Consider the following 23,355-nt stretch of genomic DNA (forward strand, 5'->3'; position numbering starts at 1 on the left):
ACAGACATCAACAAAACCACAGTACCGACACAAACACGTAACTTTTATGTTTGGGGAGCACTTTATACTTTTCAAGGCATCTTTTAATCACCTTATTTTTCAGCTTCACAAGAACATAGGAGGGTGTCGGGGACCCACTTTCAAATGTGTAAGATTGAGGAGTTGGTCACTGATGTCCTTCTAAGGATCGAAGTCAGCCTCCCTCCTTCCACTGTAGTTGGGGAGGCCGGGGCTCCGAGGGGCAGAGATTCATCTACGGTCACAGCCCTACTAAGGGTTCGGGTGGGTTCCATGTCGATTACATCTCAATAAAGCCGGGGGCGGGGGAGTGGGGGAGGGACAGAAGGCCCTAAAATCTTAGTCATCTGATCCCCCGGGGCATCGTGTCCCCACCTGAGGGCGGTACATCAGCACTAGGAGACAAGGAGAGGCAGAAGGGAATGAATCTGGGGGGCGGCAGGGCCCCATCACGTGACCTTCTAAAACACGAGAAGACGACAGCAGCCCCTCTCGACAGGGCGAAGCCCGTCCCGCATTTCTGCTCCCAACACAAGGGCCACGGGAACATAAGGATGGACTCAAACGATTTTTATTGAGCAGTGGGTGTGGGGTCTGATCCTGCATTCGGTGTGCCACGTGAGGAAGTGTCGTCGGCGTTCACTGCTAGGGGCAAGCTTCTGTTCCAGAGATTCCCGGGCAGATCCCGGTGCTTTGGTGCTTTGTTTGTCGCTGTCATTACTGGCACATGCAAAAACACGGATTTACCCCCAACTCAGATCTCAGACTCTAACGGAATGGGAATGGCTCATTCTCAGCTCAAACAGCCCAGACAGAAAATACCTGCGGCAGCCGTGAAACTCTCCCCAGATGTGGGCCCCACCGAGGAACCGTGAAGAGACCCCGCCGGTCGGTCATGCAGCCCAGCAATCCAGGCTCCTTCTGTTGGGCAGGCCTTCCCGGAAGCGCCTGGGGACATTCGCGTTTCTGGGGACACCGGCTTCCGGCTTCCGGCTTCCGGCATGACTCATAGGAGGGTGCCTTCCTCGTTCCCTCAGAAACCAGATACACCTGAGCTAATTGTACAACTGTCCTCTAGTTTAACTCCCCGGTTTTGGTTTTTCAATTAGGAGACAATCTTAGACAAATGCAATCCGAATATCAATGAGTTCACCTCCTGCCTACAGGGTGGAATTCGCTGTTTCTAGCACTACAGGAACAGATTCCTTCACTGCCCTGGGCAGGGAGCCTGATTCCCACCCGGTTCAAAGCACTCCGACAACTCCTGAAACGTAACAGATGTCCCGTAAGTGGCTGCAAAATGCACGAATCGGTGGTTGTGAATACCCGCTGGGCGCTGGCGACCTCTTCTGCCGACTTCAGAGCTTCAAAGGAGTGAGCAAAATTCAGGGTAGGAGAAGGTTTCAGTCGGCAACAGCAGGAACAGAGGACACCTCATCCCTAAAGCCGGCTAACGGCGCTCCGTGCCGGGAACAACTCCTGGAACACGTCACCTGTCGTAGAGACCCACTGACAGCACCCAAGCGCTACAGCCTATATACGCTCTGTAAGTGTCTTACCCCACATAAGCTTTTTCAGAGTTGGGGCCTGAAAAGGTCCCAAGAAGCACTGTGCTGGTCGTGGGGAATAAACGGCCCGAGCCCTTCCCCGACCAAGATCCGTGTAGAGCCCCCTGAGTGACGGGTGCACCTGGGCACAGGTGGGCCCTGGAAAGTGCCAACCGCAGCTCCAGAAAAGAGCATCCGAGCGGCAGGATATCACCAAAGCAGCTGTCCCAGGCCACAGGGTCGGGACCTGACCCTGACCTCCGTAGCTCAGGCTCCTCCCTCCGGATGCCCAGGGCCACCCCGGTGCCCGGCCCCGCCCGGCCCTCCCCTGCGCTCCCTGCAGAGCCCTTCCTGAGAGCGCCGGACGGCCGGGACCAGGCAGGGCCTTCTCAGTGCCTTGGCAACACTGTCCAGGAGTCTGCAGAGAAGACAAAGCAGGCCAGCCGGCACGGCCCCCGGGAGCGTTGCTCTATCTACAGCAGTGGAACGGCCGCGGACGAGGCAGGGCCGAGCGGCCCAGCGCTGGGCTCGGAGAGGCCAGGGGGCCCCCAGCCGGCTCCTGCCTCGCGCGCCTGCAGCTCAGTTGTAGGAAAGGTAATCGATGAGCCGGGGAGGGATGTTCAACTTGCTGATCTTCTCCAGTCCTCGGACGCCAGTGGCCTTCCGCAAGCTCACCCTGCAGAGCTGTGCCAGGGACAGAGGGGTTTCTGAAAGGGAACAGGAAGCACATGAGGTCAGCCTAAGGAAATAGCGTAACATCCTTCAACTTAGCAAATACCGAGGTGGAACCGGAAATAGGCCAGCCCTGCATGCTTTCCCTGGATGGCTACCAGGACGGACGGACGGGACCTAGGAAGGAAGATCAGGAAATGGGATACGGGTGATGTGCGCTGGGGTTTCATTTTGCGGGATTCTGGGGAGGTTTTTCCTCTTTTCTATAAAGTCGTAAGTTGACTCACAGATTCGTCAGCCAAGGACTAATCTAAGGCTAGTAGGCTCGTTTCTCAAACTTGCGGACGATTGAGGGCCAGGGCGAGGGCTAGTGCTGGGCAGGGGCCTGGCCGCCAGCTCCGGTGGGTCCAGGCTCTCAGCACCGTGTGTGGCAGGGCCAAGGCGCCCGACGAGAAGTGACACGCGTCACAAAACTGCTCCGGCTGACACCGTCTGCGCATGCACATCCCAGTGCTGAGGGTCCGGCCTTCAGGACCAGAGACGAAGCCTGCCGCTAGGAGGCCAGCAAACCAGGGCCAAAGATGGAAAGTACCTGGAGGCCCCTGGAGCTGAGGTGTCAGAACACGTGCAGAGTCTGGCCTCACAACTGCCTTTTAGAACGATTTGATTCTTTTTTTTTTAATTTTTTAAAAATCTTTTTCATGTTTATTTTTGAAAGAGAAAGAGAGAGAGAATGCGTGTGCAAGCAGGGGAGCGGCAGGGAGAGAGGGGGACAGAATAAGAAGCAGGCTCCAGGCTCTGAGCTGTCAGCACAGAGCCTGATGTGGGGCTCGAGCCCACGGACTGTGAGATCATGACCTGAGCTGAAGTCCACTTAACGGACTGAGCCACCCAGGTGCCCCTGGAACAATTCGATTCTTTACAACCAAGTAGAGGGGTGCCTGGATGGCTCAGCCCATTAAGTGTCCGACTCTTGATTTCGGCTCAGGTCATGATCTCACGGTCATGAGATCAAGCCCCACACTGGGTTCCACGCTGAGCAGTGGAGCCTACGTGGGATTCTCTCTCTTTCCCCCTCACTCTGCCCCTCCCCTCCGCTCACTCTCTCTCAAAATAAATAAACTTAAAATATTTAAAAAACCCCCATGTTTGATGCAAATATCTGCTTGATAAAAATATAAATAAGCCAAACACAATATTCTCAACTTCTGCAGATTCATGAAATAAGTTCTTTGAGAGAGAAAAAACAAGTCCTGGAGAAATTCATTTTCCCATGTTCCTTTATCTCCAGATTATTTGGATGCAGGAAAACTGTCTTCCAGGAAACATCTGACAGATGTGGATGGTATTTGCCTCTAAATTCTTTTGGAGTTTGGTTGGGTGGGGCCGACAAAAATTTGAATAAATCATTCACCCCCCCCCCCCCGCCCCGTAAGCAAGAGGTGTTTGAAAGCCTCATGTGGTTGTAAGGCGGTGTGAACTCATTTAAAAATCTGTACCCAGAGAAGTCTTGTCCTTTTTCCCGATCACTTGCCCCTTGTCCCCTGAAGGGCGAGCGAGGGCTGCTCACAGGGATCGGGACAGCTGACTGCCTTGTACAGGGCTGGACAGACCATCTGGGACAAAGTTTCCTGCACAGCAGACTCGTGCAATTCCAAACAAGCAAGCACCACTCAAACAACAACAACAGGAAAGTGAGTTCTACTCACTTTCGTAGAACTCGAGGCGCTTGGCGGGTGCGCTGCTACTCCACGTGTAGTCAGACGGCTTCTTGCCCCGGTTGTCTCGCGCGTAGATGTTGCCTCCGAACTCGACGAGCATCTCAATGAGGTCGACGTTCTTCACCTTGGCTGCGTGATGCAGGGCTGTCTCGTGAAGCTTCGCTGCGTTCACATTGGCCCCTGCGGGTCCAAAGCGAGGAACGGTATCACCGAGGAGGGTACGCGCAGCCAGGAGAAACCCCGACAGGTACCTTCTCGTTCAGCACAGTGCACAGAAGCGATCCCGCAGGAGAGAAAATCCAGACAGGCTCTGCCACAGCCTTTTCAAAATCTTTTTGTCTACAAGACCATGGAGCCTTCCACCTGTCTTCTTTTTCTTTTTTTTTTTTTTTTAATTTTTTTTTTTTTCAACGTTTATTTATTTTTGGGACAGAGAGAGACAGAGCATGAACGGGGGAGGGGCAGAGTGAGAGGGAGACACAGAATCAGAAACAGGCTCCAGGCTCTGAGCCATCAGCCCAGAGCCCGACGCGGGGCTCGAACTCACGGACCGCGAGATCGTGACCTGGCTGAAGTCGGACGCTTAACCGACTGCGCCACCCAGGCGCCCCATGTCTTCTTTTTCTTAATATTTGTTTATTATTTATTTTCAGAGAGAGGTGTGCCCGGGGGGCTCAGTTGATTGAACATCTGACTCCGGCTCAGACCATGATCTCCTGGTTCATGGGTTCGAGCCCTGCATCGGGCTCTGTGCTGACAGCTCAGAGCCTGGAGCCTGCTTCAGATTCTGGGTCTCCCTCTCTCTCTCTCTGCTCCTCTCCCGATCGTGCTTGCTCTCTCTCTCTCTCAAAAATGAATAAACACTAAAAAAGAATTTTGAGTGAGAGTGCATGCACAAGGAGGGGAGGGCAGAGAGAGAGTAAGAGAATCCCAAGCAGGCTCCGTGCCGTCAGTGTAGAGCCAGACTCAGGGACTCCATCCCACGAACCGTGAGCTCATGACTGAGCCGAAGTCCAGAGTTGGACACTTAACTGACTGAGCCACCCAGGCGCCCCGCTCAGAATCATTTGCAAGATCCAAATGCGGTAATTAATGTTTTTTCTTATGGCAAGAGAGCTAAACACAGATCGCGGTAAGAAAGTAATATAATTGGAAACAGAAGCAAAAAGAAGAAAAATAAAACAGAAAACTCCCCTGTGAGTCAGAAGCAGTTCTAAGACCCTATGTAGTCCGTCCCCACTGGTCCTGAGGCTCTCTGATGGTTCCCGCACGCGCACGACGGGCGCAGGGCAGGGGCGCTAACAACGTGTGCTGCATGAATGGATGAAGAGTCCTTAAACATAAACACCTTTCACAAAAGAGAAGCTCAAAGGGAAAACAGGTAATGTTCCCCAAACATTGTCCACCAGTTCAGGTAAGAGATGAGGTGTCTCACTTGTGAATCCATCTGTTTTGGGGACAATAGTAGACATCCAGAAAGAGGTGAACAAGTAGTAGCTAATTACAGTAGTTTTAGATGCATTAAAAAGTAAAGATTTTGCTAAAACTGATTTGTGTAAGGCGTCATTCTTAGGGCACGGCCACCGCCAATTCTATGCAAGGGGATCTCCTACAGCCTTGGAATTTTTTTTTTTTTTTTAAGAAAATACCAACTTCTTTCAAGTCTGCACCTAATGGATAAGGAGGTTATAAGAGAAAGGGGGATAGGAGAAAAGCATTTTATTTTATTAAATATTTATTTATTCTGGGGACAGCATGAGCAGGAACACAGAGAAAGTAGGACAGAGGATCCGAAACAGGCTCCAGCCTCCCAACTGTCAGCACAGAGCCCAATGTGAGGCTCAAACTCACAAATGGAGATCATGGCCTGAGCCAAAGTCAGACGCTTAACCAACTGAGCCACCCAGGTGGCCAGAAGAAAAGAATTTTAAAGAAGCCAAGCAAATAGTCCAGCATCACTGAAGCTATCCCCCCAAAATAGATTCAAGTCACAGTCACAAAATATCAGCAAAGTGGGGTTTAAAGAAATCATATCACCAGCCTGTCTCCATGTAATGATAAATTTAGAGGCCCAAAATAGGAAATAAGGGGTGTAAGGCTATTAGATTTCCTGTCCCACTGAAAATAGTGAGTAATTCGGATTTCTGACTTAAAATAGTTTCAATCCCCAAGCACCGCAATGAGACAATACAAGTAATGCTCTCCACTGCCCACAGCCCAAACTCCCAAGTCAGGTCCGGGAAAAAAAAAAAAAAAATCCCTCAGTTAGAAGACTACATTACCTAGCTATTTAATTCAACAGCTATGCATGGTAAAAATAGTACTAAAGAGCAATCCGTTCAAAAACATCCCCGCACCGTGCACCCGCTCCACCACCTGAGGGCGCTCTTCCAACACCTGCCCGGTAGAATACAGACTCGCATAGTTCCGCGGTCATAAAGCAAAGGCAGGTCTGGACGCTAGACGCAAACTTGGAACGAAAAATAAACCGTAAAGGCTAACGATCTGAAGTGCAGGTAGCTGTCTCGCAGGTCATTAATTGTCACAATAATCTTGCCAAGTGGGGAGGAAAGAGACTGTCTCTACTTATAGCAAGAGAGAAGGGGGCCCAGGCGGTCAAGCTCCTCTCAAGGTCAAGGAGAACACTATGGCTAGGGGTGGCTGTACAACTCACACCTCCCTTCCATCCCGCTTACTAGGGCTTCTCACGATTCTAGGCCTCGCCTCGGAAGGTGACTCTTTCCACCAGGTGGCATACCAAGGTACACAACAGGACCTTTTTACACCGTGCGCTGGGCTCCCTTGGACGGGGAGACTAGGAGGGGTCCGGCATGCTCTGCAGCTGGGGGAGCCACACCCCTGGGCAAACAGAGTACATGGGGGTGGGGGGCTTGAGACGACAGAGCAGGACAAAAAACAGCAAAAAGGCAAACTCTGTAACACAGCACCACTTAGGTCGAGTAAAAATACATGCCCCAACCCGTAATGAGTGTCTTACAAAAACACAGATGAAGCACATACACATACACGTTAGAATGGGGGTTGGGGGGCAGGGTAGAGGAAAGAGGGAAGGGGGAGAAGGTGGCTTCGTGGGAACTGATGATGATAATGTGCCTTGAACTGAGAAAGAGAGAGAGGGAGGGGGGCAGGGGGAAAGGGAGAAAGAGGGATGGGGTAGGGGGGAGGAGGACGGAGGGAGAGGGGAAGAGGACAGGAGGGGGGGGGAGGGGAGAAGAGGGATGGGAGGGGGAGAAAGGGGGAGAGGGAGGGAGAGGAGGGGGAGGAGGAGAGAGGGGGTTGGAGGAGACAGGGAGAGGGAAAGAGGGGAAGGGAGCCGGTTCAGGGACATTAAAGCCAAGCAGCTCAGTACCTGCCCTGTAACACCCCTCACTCCTTCTGACCACTTCCTGCTGAGCTAAATGCTGTGGCAGCTGTTAAGCGTCGCTATTACTTCCCCACGCTGCACCTTCACCCTCCCCCTCCTCTGCACAACCAACCTGCAGCTGGGCCATCCGGTGCCCACCCCGTGGGTCGGGGGGCACCTGCTTTCCAGAGATGCCGCTTCCACTGGGCTTTCCAAGGGGCCTCCCCTCCCCCCACCAACGTGAAGAATGGCTACTTTAAGAGGAACCCATGTGCTGCCCTCCCTACTTTTTCTGTATGCTTGAGGTTTCCTGTAGCTGAAAACGTTTTCTTTGAAAAGAATCCATTTGATCTAGGGAGGAGGAGCTGTCACAGGAGAGCTGCAGTCAAGCCCAGCGCTGACGGCCTGGTGGTGGCGGCCACCACTGTCGCATCCGGGGTACCCCTGCTTGAGACAGGCGTGAACCCCACAGCCGCCCTCCCACTCTGACCAGCCAGCCCCGCCGCGCTGACAGCCTGCAGTGGCGGGGTGCTATTAGGGTGGGGGTGGGATGACCCAGGCTCCAGCCTTGGGTGTGGGTCCTGATTGGCTAATCCCTCTCCCCAGCCCCAGTAATTGGTTCAAATAATCTGGGCCCCACCCAATCAGAATTCGGCTGAGTCTGGAAGAAGGGCCTGGATTCGGTTTGGACCCAGGTTTCAATTTGGGCGCAGGTTCCTCTTGGACACAAGAGGGAAGGGTTAGGCAGGCATCTGGACAAGTGGTTTTTCACTCTTCTCAGAAAGCTACCAGAAGCCTCCAGAAGCCTCCTGAGCAAAAGTATTTGGATTTCAGCCCGACCCTGATGCAGCCATTTTAACCCTGTTCGGGGCCCCGGGCATAGGATCAAGTGAACACTTTGGACAGGAGACCTCCAAATTTCAGGGAAAGTGAGGGCTCCATGATGTGGCTGACCCTCAGGCCAAACTGGCCTCGAAAGCTGCCTCCTTCTGGTCCCCGCAGCCCCTACAGTGGGTTTTCCATTGCTTACACATGAGGAACCATTTCCATTAAGTTAGGACTTTGTGCAGAAAGGATGTTGGGGTTCAAACCCCTAGTCTTATCCTTCCCCCTACAGCCACAAGGAGAGGAAGGAAAAAAGGACGGGCGCTGAGGTGTACTGAGCACACAGGTACCACGCGCTCTGCAGATGGCTATGGATCAGAAAACTATTTCAAAAGTTCGGCAGTAATGCCCGGCAGGTACCCTAGGCTGATAGAAAAGCTGAGTGAATTGGCCGGAAGATCTAGGGCTGCTTCTCATCTAGACATTCTTTCACTATATAAAAAGTAAAAACGTTACTATATAAAAAGTAAAAAACAGTCGGTTAAGCAGCCAACTTTGGCTCAGGTCATGATCTCACAGTTCATGAGTTCCAGCCCCGCGTCAGGCTCTGTGCTGACAGCTCGGAGCCTGGAGCCTGTTTCAGATTCTGTGTCTCCCTCTCTCTCTGCCCCTCCCCTGCTCACCCTCTCTCTCAAAAATAAATAAACATTAAACAAAATTTTTTTAATATATAAATAAAAACGACCCCAATGGCAAACCTTACACAAAATGAATCCTTTTTTGCTCAAAAGACTTAAAAGTGCACATTAAAGTGAGCAGGACTCACAAATAGAAAAGTACATACAACCTAAGCTCAAACGACCGTCCTCTGGAGAGAACTGGTAAGCTTTCTATTCCTGACCAGTTTTGTTTTTTTATCCTAAGTTGCACCCAGCATGGCTGAGCTAAAATTTTCCAACAAAATATTTAAGTGGGGTTCATAATGAAAACTCCTTCCCAATACCCAGTTTGGCCACATTTGCAAACTCCTGTGGTAGACAGGTCCCGAAGCCAACCTCCACTTGACTGGGCTGTTTTCCATCTTGTTTTTTATTTTTCACCCTGGGAGCCTCCCTGTCCTTTTTTGAACGCCCGACAAGGATGTGGATTCCACATGCTGCCAGCTCCATCTCCCTCGGATCCCCGTCTCTTTCTGATTTAGAAGGCACCCGGGGCGCCTGGATGGCTTAGTCGGTTGAGCGTCCGACCTCGGCTCAGGTCATGATCTCACGGTCCGTGGGTTCGAGCCCTGTGCTGACAGCTCGGAGCCTGGAGCCTGCTTCGGATTCTGTGTCTCCCGCTCTCTCTCTGCCCCTCCCCCACTCACACCCTATCTCACTCAATAATAAGTAAACATTAAAAAAAATTTAGATGGCGGTCGAATTAGGCAGGTATTGGGGATCGTCCCGAGGCCACCAAAAATAACGATTAGCATTCACTCAGCATCAGGCCCTGCAGAAACATGATCACAGATCCTTCTGACAACCCTCCAACATAAGGTTTCCTTTTCCAGTTGTATAGATACAGAAACTGAGGCCCACGGTCTCGGCTGGCAAGAGGGAGAGCCAACTTCCAACCTGGTCTGAGTCCACCGCCCGGCGCTCGGCCAGCGCACGGTGCAGGTAAACAGAACACCTGTGCCGAGCAGGGCGGATACGATCACCAACACCCCTGCACCGAGCAGAAACAGGACACACCTGCCCTGAGGAGAGCAGCCATAAAAGCCAATGGACTTGCACACCTGCCCTGAAGAGCACGAGTAAACACAACACAGCTGCACTGAGGAGCACGCGTATAAATGCAACACCCCACACCGAGCACCACGGGTGTAAACCCACCACGCCCGCGCCGCATAAATACCGACACGCCAGCGGCAGCAGACGCCAGCACACCTGCGTTAAGCAGCACTTTGACGCAGTCCAGATGCTCCCGGGCACAGGCGACGTGAAGAGGGGTCCCGAAGTGGCAGTCGTGTGCTTCCAGATTGGCCCCCACGTCAATAAGAAGCCTCACGCATTCGGAACTTCCTTAAAGCAAGCGGAAAAGGATGGGGACCGTTAATGAGCATACACGTCTGCAATAAGCCTGAGAGGAGCACAGCTGAACAGGTAAGCCCACGCCTGGCTGCTGGGGGAGAACGGGGAACCAGAGCCGCACCCCAACGAAAGCGGGTCACGACCCCGAGTTGCCTCGCGGAGCCAGAACGCTGTGCTTTCCGGGCGTGCACGGTTCCCCCCGGCCCGGCCCGGCGGCACGAGGGACAGAGGGCACGGGTGAGCCTCTCGTGGGAGGGCAGCAGGTTCGGGAACAGCACCTCTGAGCAGCCAGACCCGGCTCCTCGGCAGGAAGGAAGGTGCTCCCCACCTCCGGGGTCTCCTAAGCGGCGTCGGGAGCACCAGGCCTGGAGGTGATAAGCTGAAGCTGCCGGCAGCCCAAGTCCGAGCCCCCTGGAGGAGCTTCCCGGAGCTTCCCGACCGGCAGGTGTTTTTCTGCCTCTTTCCCGGCATCTTTAACTGGGTTTGGGTGGAGGTTCATTCTGTCCCAGGCTCCATCCTCTCTCCTCACTTACTCGTGCTTCATCGTCAGCAGCGGCCAAGTTTTCCACCTGTGGCCCTGAAATCCAGCCTCTTCCCTACAGCCCTCTGCTGGCCACTCTCTTGGGGATGTCCGGACCACTGCGTAGCCCTCTCCCCCGTACTAAATCCTGCTGACCCTTCCCCTAAAGGTTTCTAAATGAATCCACCCTGCCTGGGCTCCAACTCCTCTCTCCACGTCAGGATACCCCGGCCCCATCGCTCCTCTATGGAAGAGCAGCAGCTACGCCACCCCCAAAATCTGCTTCTTTAGCATAAGGATTGTTTTGAGCTTAACGCAATTATACGGCAGGTATAAGAAAAGCTCTCTGCCCCCCTCCCCATCTGCCTGATAGCGGGACAGAAATTTGTAACGGTCTCCCCATCACCCTCTACCAGGAAAGACAAAGTAATGACCAGAGAAAATTCCAGACCCTTATCAGCCCAGAGCATTGAGAGGACTCTACAGACCAGGTGGAGCACATAACCTCTAACGGGAGATTCTCCCGTCCCGGCGCTCCAGTCTGCAGAGGTGGGGATCCCAGGCGGAGAGGCAGGTGTGGAAGGGCGGTGGGCACGGAGCAGCTACAGGTGGCACCGGAGAGGGGTCGGTGGTGGGGGAGGGCTCAAAGAGCGCTCAAAGACCAGGTCCCAGGTCGCCACCCCCGACAGGCCAACGAGTATGACTGGTAGGCCCGTCCAGCAGTGAGGATGACCCAAGGATTTTGAGAAGCGTTGGGACCAACTCTGTGATCCTACGCAGGGTCCTGGGTTTCATAAAGTGCCCTTGGAACTGCTCTTGACTTGAGTGCAAGTGGCATCTCAGCAGAGAATGATGGCTCTGAGTGGAGCCACGAAAGGACACGCACCCACACCCGAACATAACACTGGCCGGCACTGTGCCGGCCAATCAAAATATTGGCCACAAGCTTGCAAACTTTGCTCAGAAGAGTAGAATCCAAACTCCTTAGTGTGTCATTTAAAGATTTCCCACCTGCCGGTCTCGCCCTAAATTTCGTCTTCTCTGTCACCCCTCTCCTGGGAGCTTCCGGTCCAATGAGCCTGGACAAGTCACTTTCTCTCACTTGGAGTGGCCTTCCTCTTCCTCTGAAACCTCCTTCTTGCAGGGCGGCTGAAATCCCACCTGTTCCCCGAGCCCCCAGGATGAGCGCCCTGTCCTCGGCCCGTGCTGGGTCTCCTCGAAATACAACAGGGGTCCACAGGGCAGAAGACGGTGAAGACCAAGTGAGCCATCACAGGGTAGGCTGATTTCCAGCGTTAGTATCTGAAAGGCACTGGAGACCCAGCTAAGAAGTAGAATCCTACCCTAGAAACCATGGCCCCTGCTCCTGGCGGGGACAGGTCTGCAGGAGGAAAAGCTGAGGATTTCCACGGCTGGGTACCCGAGCTCCAGAAACAGAATGGCGGGGGGGGGGGGGGGTGGAGAGGGGAGTTCCTCGGCCGGCTGACGGCTTCAGCTACAATGCTCGCTTTGCTGGCGCGGACTCACCGCTCATGCAGGCCTCGTGCAACGGGGACGCCGTGTACAGGGGGGGGTTGACCTTGGCCCCGTAGGAGAGCAAGAGCTTCACACACTCGATGCTGCCGGAGGCACAGGCATCGCAGAGGGGCGTGCTGCCGTCGATGTTGCGGGCGTCCACCTGGTGGGGAGGAAGAAACGAGCGTCAGGGTGGAGGGGAAAAGCCCACATGACTCGCTTCCTCATCCTGACACACATTCATCTCTGCAAAGTCCCTTATTAGCAGTTTTGCAGCGTGTGCCAAGGTGCCGTCCCGGGCAAGGGCGTTCAAGGACAAAGGGAGACGGGCTGGCAGCGCCTCTGAGCCCACCAAGTGCGGGAGGGGCCCTTTTCCGGGCTCTTCTCTTGGGACAGGGTCAACTCGGCCTCACTCCTGCCACCTCCTACCCGTCCCCTAGGCCCCCCTCCCCCCCAAGACTGCAAGGTGACGAAGGCAGGATGTAAAAAGGGCGTTTTAATTCCGGCTTAGGGCTGCCCGGAGCTGCTTATCGTGCCCCCTCTAGCCGGGAAATGACCCGGAGGGGAAAGCCGACCCCCAGGCTGGCGGGCTGTGCTCAGACTTCAGCTGCTGCGTGGGTACGCGCGACAGCTCGGTCCGCTTCCTGCGGGAGCGCCCTCACAGCCAAGCTCCTGGGTGCGTTCGGCCCGGAGGCTGCAGCCCACGCTCCGGGCTCCTGGCCCGCTGCTGCCGCTGCCCTCCGCCCAGCGACTCGGCCCGCGGCGACGGCTGGAGGCTCAAGCCAGCCCGCAAGCAGGAGCAGGTGCGCAGGGAAGCAGATCCCGGTCTTGCGCTTAGAACCCTGCTCTTGGACGCAGGCAGTGGCTCTTCGGCCACGGCCTCCAGCCCTCACAGGCGTCTCCCTCGCGAGAAACCAGAACCGCCCGCTCTTTGGCCACCCGTGCCCTCCCGGCAGCCCAGCCGCGACCACTGCTGCCCCAGAGCCGGCTCCTCTGTTGGCCTCCACTACACCCCACGCTGGAGGCTTCCTTCCCCTCCCCCGTGGTTTCTCTACTTTCTGTGCATTTGCAACTCGAATCCCGAGCCTCTTAGCATTTCCCCTCCCTCCATACGCGCTCCATCCATTCCCGTCCCCGGGGTCTGTCCCGAAGGGCCCCTCACCTGGGCCCCGGCGGCCAGCAGCAGCTGAACACACTGCGCCTGGCCCTGCAGGCTGGCCGCGTGCAGGGGCGTGATGGAGTCCACGGTGACCTGGTTGACACAGGCCCCGCTCTCAATGAGCTGCTGCAGCTGCAGGGTCTCGCCACGCTGGGCGGCCTCGTGCACAGGGGTGCGCTCCACCCAGAAACCTGGAAAGGAAGGCAGACCCGGTGCTGAGACCCGGGGACACGTGTACCCAGGTCAGGAGACCATGGCAGTGTCACAAGGACGCTTCATGAAACCCAGCACCCGATGCAGGATCACGGAGTTGGCCGAAACGCTCCTCAAAATGCTCGGGTCATCCCCACGGCCGGAGCGCGGAGGCCATACTCGTTGGCACGGCCTGTCGGGGGTGGCGACCTGGGCCCTGCTCACCTCTTTGAGCCCTCCCCCCGCCACTGACCCCTCTCCGGTGCCACCTGTAGCTGCTCCGTGCCCACCGCCCTTCCACACCTGCCTCTCCGCCTGGGATCCCCCCCTCTGCAGACTGGAGCGCCGGGCCGGGAGAATTTCCCGTTAGAATCTCCTGTCACTTGCCGTACCTGCACCCGTTTGAAGTCCCCCCCTTCTTCCACGACACTCGCGCGCACACCCTCATTTACAGCTTGACGCCCTCTCCACCCCATCCTTGCCCGGGAGTGCCTCGAAAGTGGGGACCACCTTTAATCCACTTTAACAGGTTCCTCAGGACTTTGTACATGTAAAATCGTGTCACCTGCTAACAGAAGTAGTTTCACCACCTCCTTTCCAATCGGGATGCCTCTTCTCTTTCCGGCCTCACTGCCCTGGCTCGGACTTCCAGCTCAATGCTGAACAGAAGCGGTAAGAGCACGTCCCGGCCTTATTCGTCGACTTTCACGTCAGGGATGAGCTTAGCTGTGACTTTTTCACAGGTGGCCTTTATCAGGTGGAGGACATTCACCTCCCTTTCTAGTTGTTGTTGTTGTTTCTAATCACCAGATGGCGTTGGATTTTTGTTCAATGCTTTTTCTGCATCTAGTGCAGTGCTCCTGCCGGCGTTCCTTAATTGTGGAAGTGGTTAGTACATTAACAGACTCTCAGATGTTAAGCCAACTATGTATTTCTGGCATAAACCCCCTTGGTCATGATGCCATAGCATGTTTGGTTTGCTAGTGTTCTCAGGACTCTTATATCTACACTCGTAAGTCAGTTGTCTTATGATTGATGTTTTTATCTGGTTTTTCCGGCTCCATAGAATGAGTCAGGAAATTATGGTCTCTTCCAAAAATTGGAAAGCACTGGTATCGAATCTTTAAATGTTGGGTCAAGTTCATCTGGGAAGATCTCTGGGTCTGGGCTTTCCTTTGTTATAAGCTTTAATTCCTAATTCCACATCTTCATTTGCTACAGGTCTATTCAGAGTTTCTATTTTTTTTTGAGTCAGTTTTGGTGTCTATTTTTTGCCAATTTTGGTAGTTTGTGTCTTTATTGGAATTTCTCCACTTCGCGTACATCCTCTAATCTGTTGGCCTACAATTGGTTATGGACTGAATTTTGTCCCCAGAATTCGTAAGCAAAGCCTGAACCCTATATACCTCTGAATGTGACTGCGCTTGGAGTCTGCACGGTTTCAGAAGTAATGAAGTCAAGGTGAGGTCATTAGAGCCGGCCCTAAACCCATCTAAGTGGAGTCTTCATGAGGGGAGATTAGGACACAGACACCTGGGATGGGCTGAACAGAGGAAGGGCCATGTGAGGACACAGTTAGAAAGTGGCCATCTGTAAGCCAAGGGGTGGAGGGGCCTCAGCAAAAACCAGCCCGGCTGAGCCCCTGATCTTGGACTTCCAACCTCCAGAGCTGTGAGAAAATGAACGTGCACTGTGTAGGCCACCCAGTGGCATTTTGTCACAGCAGCCCTGGCAGACTGACACGCCACCATTCACACTGTCCCTCTGTGGTCCTCGTTTCTAGAAAGGCCAGAGTAACGTCATCCCTTTCCTCCTTGATCTTCGTGATCTGCATCTTTTTCCTTGAGGTTTGTCGATTTCATTGCTCTTTCCAGAGAACTTTTGGTTTTGTTGGCTTTCTGTGTTGTTTTTTCTATTCCCTATTTCACGGATGTCCTGTCTAATCTTTGTTTTTCCCCTTCTACTTCCTTCAGCTCCAGTTTTCATGGATGTCCTGTCTAATCTTTATTATTTTTTCCCTTCTACCTCCTTCAGCTCTAGTTTTCTATTTCCGGTGTCTTAAGGTGGAAGGATATTGATTTGAGCTGTTTCCTCTTAATATGAATGTTTACGGCTATAAAAGTCCTTCAAGTGCTACTGGGACTCTCCTGAGTTTGGTAGATTATCCTCATTTTTTATTCATCTCAAACTAAAACTATTTTTACATTCATTCCAACCTCAATGTATACATTCAACAAACCTGTAACTGATCAAGGCACTGCTCTGATCCCAAAATGGAGTAAAATTCTCTCTCCTACACTGGCTCACCCCTCCCCATCACTCCCTTTGACTATACAAAAAGTGTTCTGACCTCCTGATCCCTTTAACCAGTGGCCCTCACACCTGAGCATCCAACAGTGTCACCTGGGGGCTATAAGAATGGACTGCTGAGCCCCACCCCAGAGTCAGCAGGTCTTGGTGCCTGAGAATCTGCGTCTCTAATAAGTTCCCACATGATGCTGATGTTGACGCTGTGGTCTAGGGACTACACTTTGAGAACCACTGCTTTAGACAATACCTCTCCCTCTGAATGAAGGCCCTTTTCTCCCCCCATCTCCTCACCTCACTCCCACCTTTTCCCACTCACCCTGGATGAGTTCTGCTTGTACCTCTCCACGCTGCAATCCAGTGCTTATTTCTTCCAGGAGGACTTGCCCCACCTCTGCCCCTACCCACCCTGGGTTAGCATCTCGTCTGTGTCCTGTCAGCCTGCCTCCCTGCCCCCACCAGCCCGTGGCAAGGACAGCACAGGGACAGCACGGGAACTAAGCTCTGCTACATCTGAAACTTGGCTCAGCCACTTATCAGCTTCTGTGGGATGTAGCTTCCCTTGACTGTCTCTTCACCTGTACATGGGGATGATGATAATAGTTTATTCATTGGTGGGTTATGAAAATTCAGTAGATTATAGTGAGTGAAAGCACCTAGTGTGGGGACTGGCACAAAGTGCTCAGTAAATGCGGTCTATTTATAATACCCCTCCTCCCCCATCGTGCCTACCTGTCTTGTCCGCTAGCCAAAGAGCCTGTGACCCCATGAAATGGGGACTTGATCGTGTGAGTGGCGGGGGGGTGGAGGATGGAGCAAAAGGAGAGCTGAAACTCAGATTTGATTCTCACAAAATATAAAAGCCAAGCTTGTGGAACTTTCTATTTACCACTTCAAGAAGGGGACCCCCCAGTATGTTTGTTTAGCAGTGACTACCAGGCATGGGCACACCTGTCTTGGGGGTTAGTGAAAAGTGGCTATCATTCCAGAGTCACACTGGAAGAAGCAAAACCCCACAGGTAGGACGAGGGGTTGCAACCTTCAGAAGAGGAGGGCAGGGCGAAGCCCTCGATCATATAGCAAAAAAGGGAAATGCAGCTCAGGAAAGCCAGTGCACCTTCCATTTCTTGCACTTTGCGGATAATTGCGTTTTTTTCCGAATCGAAGGCTTGTGGCAATCCTGTGTTGCAATTTTTCCAGCAGCGTTGGCTCGCTTTGTGTCTGCCATGCTTTGCTAATTCTTGCAATATTTCAGACTTCACTACATCTGTCATGGTGATCTGTGACTAATAATCTTTGTTAGTATGGTGATGTTTCAGGATGCCATGAACCGTGCCCACGTAAGATGGTGAACTTAATCGACAAACATTGTGTTCCAACTTCTCCACCAACCAGCTCTTTTCCCCAGCCTCCCTATTCCCTAAGACCACCACACTGAAATTACGACCAATTAATAACCCTACGATGGCCTCTGGGTCTTCAAGTGAAGGGAAGAGTCCTACATTCCTCACTTTAAATCAAAAGCTAAAAACGATTAAGTTCGGTAAGGGAGGCATGTCGGAGGCGAAGACGGGCTGAAAGCTAGGCTTCTTGACCCCAACAGCCAAGGTGTGAATGCAAAATTTTCTTGAAGAAAATTAAAAGTGCTACTCCAGCGAACACGTGGATGATAAGAAAATGAAACCGACTTACAGCTGACCTGGAGAAAGTTCAGATGGTCTGGACAGAAGATCAAAGCAGCCACAACATTCCCTTAAGCCAGAGCCTAACCTAAGGCGAGGCCCCACCTCTCCTCAATTCCATGGAGGCTGAAAGGTGAGGAAGCTGTATAAGAAAAACTGGAGGCTGGCAGAGGTTGGTTTGTGAGGTCTGAGGAAAGAGGACAGCTCTAAAACACGGAGGCACAGGACGATGCAGCAAGTGCTGATGTCAAAGCTGCAGCAGGCTATCCAGAAGATGTAGCTAAGAAAATTAACGAAGGTGGCTATGCCAAACAGATGATCGGTGGAGATGAAACAGCCTTCTATTGGAAGAAGACTCCATCTAGCACTTTCATAGCTAGAGAGAAGTCAGCCTGACTCTCTTGCTGGGGTTAATGAAGCTGGTGACTTTCAACTGAAGCCAGTGCTTGCTGATCATTTCAAAAATCCCAAGGCCCTTAAGAATTAGGCTACCTGGGCTCTATAAATGGGACGACAAAGCCCAGGTGACAGCACATATGTTTGCAACATGGTTTACTGACTACTTTAGGCCCGCTGTTGAGACTTACTCCTTGGAAAAAGATTCCTTCCAAAATATTCATTAATAATGTGCCTGGTCACCCAAGAGCTCCGATGGAGATGAACGAGATTCATGGTTCCGTACCTGCTAACACGACGTCATTCTGCAGCCCATGGATCAAGGAGTCATTTCAGCTTTCAAGTCTTACTATTTAAGAAATACATTCCATAAGGCTATAGCTACCATAGTGATTCCTCTGATGGATCTGGGCAAAGAAAACTGAAAACCTTCTGGAAAGGATTCACCACTCCAGATGCCATTAAGAACTTTCATAATTCATGGGAAGAGGCCAAAATATCAACATTCACAGGATAACAGGAGCTGGGAGACGTTGGTTCCAGCCCTCATGGATGACTTTGAGGGGCTCATGACCTCAGTGGAGGGAGTCACTGCAGATGAGATGGAAAGAGAAAGCAGACCAGAATCAGAAGTGGGGCCATAAAGTGGAATAATAGCTGTAATCTCCTGACAAAACTTGAATGGAAAAGAAGTTGCTTCTCACGGAGGAGCAAAGAAAGTGGTTTCTTGAGATGGAATCTACTCCTGGTAAAGACTGTTGAAATGACAGCAAAGGATTTAGAATATAACATAAACTCCACTGACAAGGCAGCAGCAAGGTTTGAGAAGACTGACTCCAATTTTGAAAGAACTTCTGGGGATAAAGTGCTATCAAACAGCATCACATGCTCCAGAAAAAGTTTGTGAAGGCAAGAGTCCAGCAACGCGGCCAAGTTCGTTGTTATCTTATTTTAAGAAACTGCCACAGCCACCCCAACTTTCACCACCCTGCTAAATCAGCAGCCATCACCATCGAGGCAGGACCCTCCACCAGCAAGACGATCAGATGACAGCATTCTTCGCACTAAAGCACTTTTACAGTTAAGGTTTGTTTTCAGATGATCGCATACTCGACAGGCCAGTGTAAACATAACTTTTATATGCACTGGGAACCCCCCAAAATTCATGTGATTCATTGCAACATCCACTTACTGTGGTGGTCTGGAACTGAACCCAAAATATTTCCAAGGTGTGCCTGTGTAGGTTCCCAGGCACGGGGATGCAGACCAAGCTGTGCTTCTGATCGCGGACCCCACAGGCAGACACATGTCTCACGGCGGGAAAGGCCATATAGTAACAAGTGGAGACGGGAGGTAGGCAGTAAAAGCTTTCCATGTCCCCTGAGAAACCCACAGCAGGACGTGGCTTATCCACCCAGCCCAGCAGTCCAAGTAGCCCTACAAACCGATTACAGATGAATGTACTTGATGTGAAGGGTGTGAGCCTTTTAGCATAAAACCAGCAACCCAGGAAAGCCCCACCTGGGTTTAAACCTCAGCCTTGCCTCTTTCTAGCTGTGTGAACTCCACCGTACCTCTAAATTATCAATAATAAGCGTATTGCAGCTGCCTCTGGGCTTGTGACCAGCACTGGCACATAACCTAAGCAGCACCAGGCTCTTATCGTGGTCCCAGAAACCGTCTCTCCTTTCTCTCTCCAGCTGACCAGATGGTAGCGATCCCCCCAGATGGCAGCGAGCTGTGTTTAGAGTTCACGGCTAAGGATGACAGGAAAAAAAACAGCTCACCTTGCTTAGAACCTCAAATCCTTAAGGTACCCTTTTGTCATTGTCTGCCAGCCTCTCGAATACAGCTCTTAAGTATAGATCCTGAACACAGGATCACTTTTTCCACTTCGCAAAAGGATGCTTGCCCTTGGGTCCGTAACAACCTGTATTACATTGGCTAAGTTATAAATATAGGATTCACTTAGGAGGTGGCTTGCCCTAAATTCTCTGCAGAGCTTTACAATACGGCCTTAATAAGTATAATCTTTACCTCTGTGAGGCGTTCTATTAAAAAAAAAATGGAAAAATCTACGTGCTTTGAAGTATATATACCACACATCTACAATTTCAGATCAGAAAGTTAAAATGGGTTATCGTCCCTACAGTGGGCCATTGCTTCTGCTGGGATAGCGGTGTTCTGGATGCAATACCTTCAGCTTATCCGTTAAGCTGAGAACGAAAATGTCAGGAACCTATTTTTAGAGGAAATAAACAATGACAGTCAAAAATATCCATGAACCCCAGAAGCTGTAAAATCCATTAGTTGAGCAAGCTCTTCTCTTAAAGATCCCTTAAACCATGCTCAGAAAAGTGAAGGCTGCGCTATTGAAGATTCTCCCTGAACAAAAACATGAAAACGTGTCCACGTGGCCCTGGTTAGCCATTCTTTGCTTATTTTAACTGAACCAAACACAGATGCACTGGAGGGGTCAAAGTCTTGCACCTGCCTGCGGTGGAATGCCAAGTAAAACCAGATGTTTACTAAATGTCTTTGATCATGTTCAAAGTGGCTATTTTCCAGGATCCATTCAAATATCTGCCTTGCTGTGACTTCAAGTCCCCTTACGCCAAATTTACCCTTAAGATGTCTCGCTTTTATTGGCACCGTTTTTACCAGTGTAAAAGTACTTTAGTTTTGGTTGGTTGGTTGGTTTTGGTTTTTTGCTTCCAGGCTTTCTAAGTGCTTTCTCGGGTCACTTCATCTGCTGTAGTAGTTACTTCGTAGGGAAGTCTCCTTCCCCACAGAATGTCCCTTTGCCCTCGGATCCATTTTATTCTCCCGTAGCCTGAATGGTAGGAAGAACCGAGATGGCTTTTTTTTTTTTTAAACGTGGGGTGACCTGTCACAAGGGCATTATCTTCCTTCTGGGGCACACGCCTTCGGTCACAGCCGGATAGACCTGTAGGATGCTAATGACAGTGCGACACGACCTTCCCACAGGGCCCCTGGAAGATGTCCCGGCTCCCACACGGGGCTCGCGCGGGGCTGCCCTAGGAGCGGTCCCGCAGAGGCAACTCTGGGTGCTCTGAACTTGGGGATGACCATGCCCACCCCTCCCTGCGCCTTCCCCAAGGTGCGCCGATGGGTCTGCGGTTGGGAAGTCCCGCGACTGGCGCGTCACAACGCTGACCGGGGCCAAGAGGCCGGACGCAGAGAGCGCCTGAGATGCTTGGGGTTACCGACCTCGCTCCCCGTAAGGACACGGCGGCGCTCCAACCTGGGCCCACCGAAACGCCCCTGCCGGCGTCCTCCGACGCACCTGTCCGGCCGGGAACAGCCCCGCGGTCCCCGCGCCCCCAGCACCCATGCCGCCCGCACCCGCACGTACCCACGTCGCCCAGGTAGCAGCCGTCCGCCGCGCGGGGCTCCATGCCGCACGCCCGCCCGCTAGCCGCCGCGCGCCCGCCCGCACACCCCGGCGGCTCGGGCGCCCGCGACCTGGGCGGGGCTCCGCTGGCTGGGCGGGCCTACGGGGCGCGGCGTCCTCCCGAGGGACCACGGGAGTTGTAGTTCCACCGCGGCCTGGCGCCCGGGAGTCCGAGCGCGCCCCGCTGGTGCTTCCGGCCCGGCTTCGGCTGCAGCCTCCGCGGCGCCCCAGGGCCGCTCCGCGCTTGGGACGCCGAGTCGGGCTTGCTGCCGGAGCGCGGACGCTCTCCGTGTCTGTCACCTGAATCGCTTAGGTTCGGGAGAACCCAGCAGGCGCGCCTTTACGAGCCTCGCGGCGGGAAAGAGCCGGTTTCCTAATAAGTCCAGGCGGACAACTGAATGAGCGCTTGTGCTTTGCTTTGCTTTTACAAAAGGCAGTTGCGCGATGCGGCAGGTTTAACTTTGTCCAAGTTCCTTGCGGCCTGGTCACGAGATTTCTCTCCCGGTCTGACCTGTGCTGAGCCTACCTGTAGAAATTAGCTTGGGCTGGAAAGTAAAAATACCAGAAATTACCTGATGCGGAAATACAGGAGGACTACTGGAGTGCGGAAGGTCTGATCTCTCGCTTGGACGACTCGAATGTTCCTCCGGTCCAGACCACAGGCACGCACTGAGTGGAGGCTGAACCTTGTCGGTCTGACCAGAGCTGCTGGGGAGTCACAGCCCCGGCCTTGCAAGTGACATCTCAAGCCTTTTAGTGTGGCTTTGCACCCCTTTGCGTACCATAATTAGGCTTTTGCATTTTTCTTGCCAGTTTCTTGCATTCTGTATTAACCGTACGTTTAAAAAATCTGTTTGCTGCGGGATGTTATGTTTTTTCCTATGACGATGCCTTGTTTGTATGTTTGTATTTTCTTTGATTTTTCTTCCTTGGCAAAGTCTCTTCTAGGTCTTAGTATAGACTGTATATTTGTGTAAGCCATATATATTTATAAACCATATATTTTTGTTTGTATACGTACCTAGTACTTATTTGTTAAATGTTAGCAGATATTTCCTCATTAGCTTATTTTGGAAATTTTTCCTTCTTCTGTTGCTTGATTTCAGTATTACAGAAGAGCTTTAAGTGTTTATATATTCAGACACACATACTCTGAGAGTGTTCCCTCTTCATATTCGGAATGTACTTCCCTAGCAAGGGCCAGAGCAGGTATGTTATATTTGTTCTGTTCTGCTGGTAAGTATTTAAGTCTAGAATTTTTTGCGGCGGTTAGAATCTAAGTTAATTTTCCTCCACGTTAAAATAAATTTCTTTAAAATATTATTAAATAGTAACTTATCTATCTTTGTGTTCATTTCCTTTTATTGCATACAGGCATACTCATTTTATTGCATTTCACTTTATTGCACTTTGCAAATCTTGCCTTTTTTTTTTTTTTTTTTTCCTTAACAAATCGGAGCTTGTGACAAGCCTGTGGCAAGCATCTATCAGCACCATTTTTCCAACAGCATTTGCTCACTTTGTGTCTCAGTGTCACTTTTTGGTAACTTTTGCAGTGTTTCAAATGTTTTCAGTATCATGGTGATCTATGATCAATAATTCTCGATGTTACTGTTGTAATTGTTTGGAGGCGCCATGAACCACACCCATGGAAGACCTCAAACTTACTTGATAAATGCTGTGTGCTCCACTGACAGGCTGTTTCCCTCAGTCTCCCCCTCTCGGGCCTCTCTATTCCCTCAGATGCAATAATGTTGAAATCAGGCCAATCAACAACCCTACGATGGCCTCTACCTGTTCAAGTGAAAGGAAGAGTCACACATCTCTCACTTTAAATGAAAAGCTAGACATGAGTGAGCTTAATGGGGAAAGCATGTCGAAAACCAAGACCGGCTGAAAGCTAGGCCTCTTGCAACAATTAGCCAAGTTGTGAAGGCAAAGGAAAAG

General features: G+C 52.0%; 1 protein-coding gene across 2 annotated transcripts; it reads right to left on the reverse strand.

Annotated features, from left to right (window-relative positions):
* Positions 1–573: 573 nt before the first annotated feature.
* ASB13 (ankyrin repeat and SOCS box containing 13) lies at positions 574–21,456 on the reverse strand. Of its 2 annotated transcripts, XR_006959822.1 has the most exons (7): positions 21,370–21,456; positions 13,420–13,607; positions 12,270–12,420; positions 10,079–10,213; positions 3,947–4,138; positions 841–2,272; positions 574–738 (listed from the first exon to the last, which is right to left on the reverse strand). XR_006959822.1 is itself a non-coding variant. In XM_047066469.1 (6 exons), exons 1-6 carry the CDS (start codon positions 21,410–21,412, stop codon positions 2,145–2,147), a joined length of 837 nt encoding a protein of 278 aa, XP_046922425.1. In that variant the 5' UTR covers positions 21,413–21,456; the 3' UTR covers positions 574–2,144. The 2 variants fall into 2 exon arrangements, 1 of the variants encoding a protein (XP_046922425.1); XM_047066469.1 differs by having other exon boundaries at positions 574–2,272.
* Positions 21,457–23,355: the final 1,899 nt, after the last annotated feature.

This window comes from Lynx rufus, unplaced genomic scaffold (genome assembly GCF_022079265.1).
Source record: "Lynx rufus isolate CCGP_SWC_20201006 ecotype Redwood Valley unplaced genomic scaffold, mLynRuf1.p SCAF_7, whole genome shotgun sequence".
Taxonomy (NCBI): domain Eukaryota; kingdom Metazoa; phylum Chordata; class Mammalia; order Carnivora; family Felidae; genus Lynx; species Lynx rufus.

Excerpts from the sequence above, each read along its gene's own strand:
- ASB13 (XM_047066469.1), bottom strand. The coding sequence starts at position 21,412 with ATGGAGCCCCGCGCGGCGGACGGCTGCTACCTGGGCGACGTGG. Across the intron at positions 13,608-21,369 it reads CTGCTACCTGGGCGACGTGG|GTTTCTGGGTGGAGCGCACC; the intron begins GTACGTGCGGGT and ends CTTCCTTTCCAG. Across the intron at positions 12,421-13,419 it reads TGCTGGCCGCCGGGGCCCAG|GTGGACGCCCGCAACATCGA; the intron begins GTGAGGGGCCCT and ends CCTCCCCACCAG.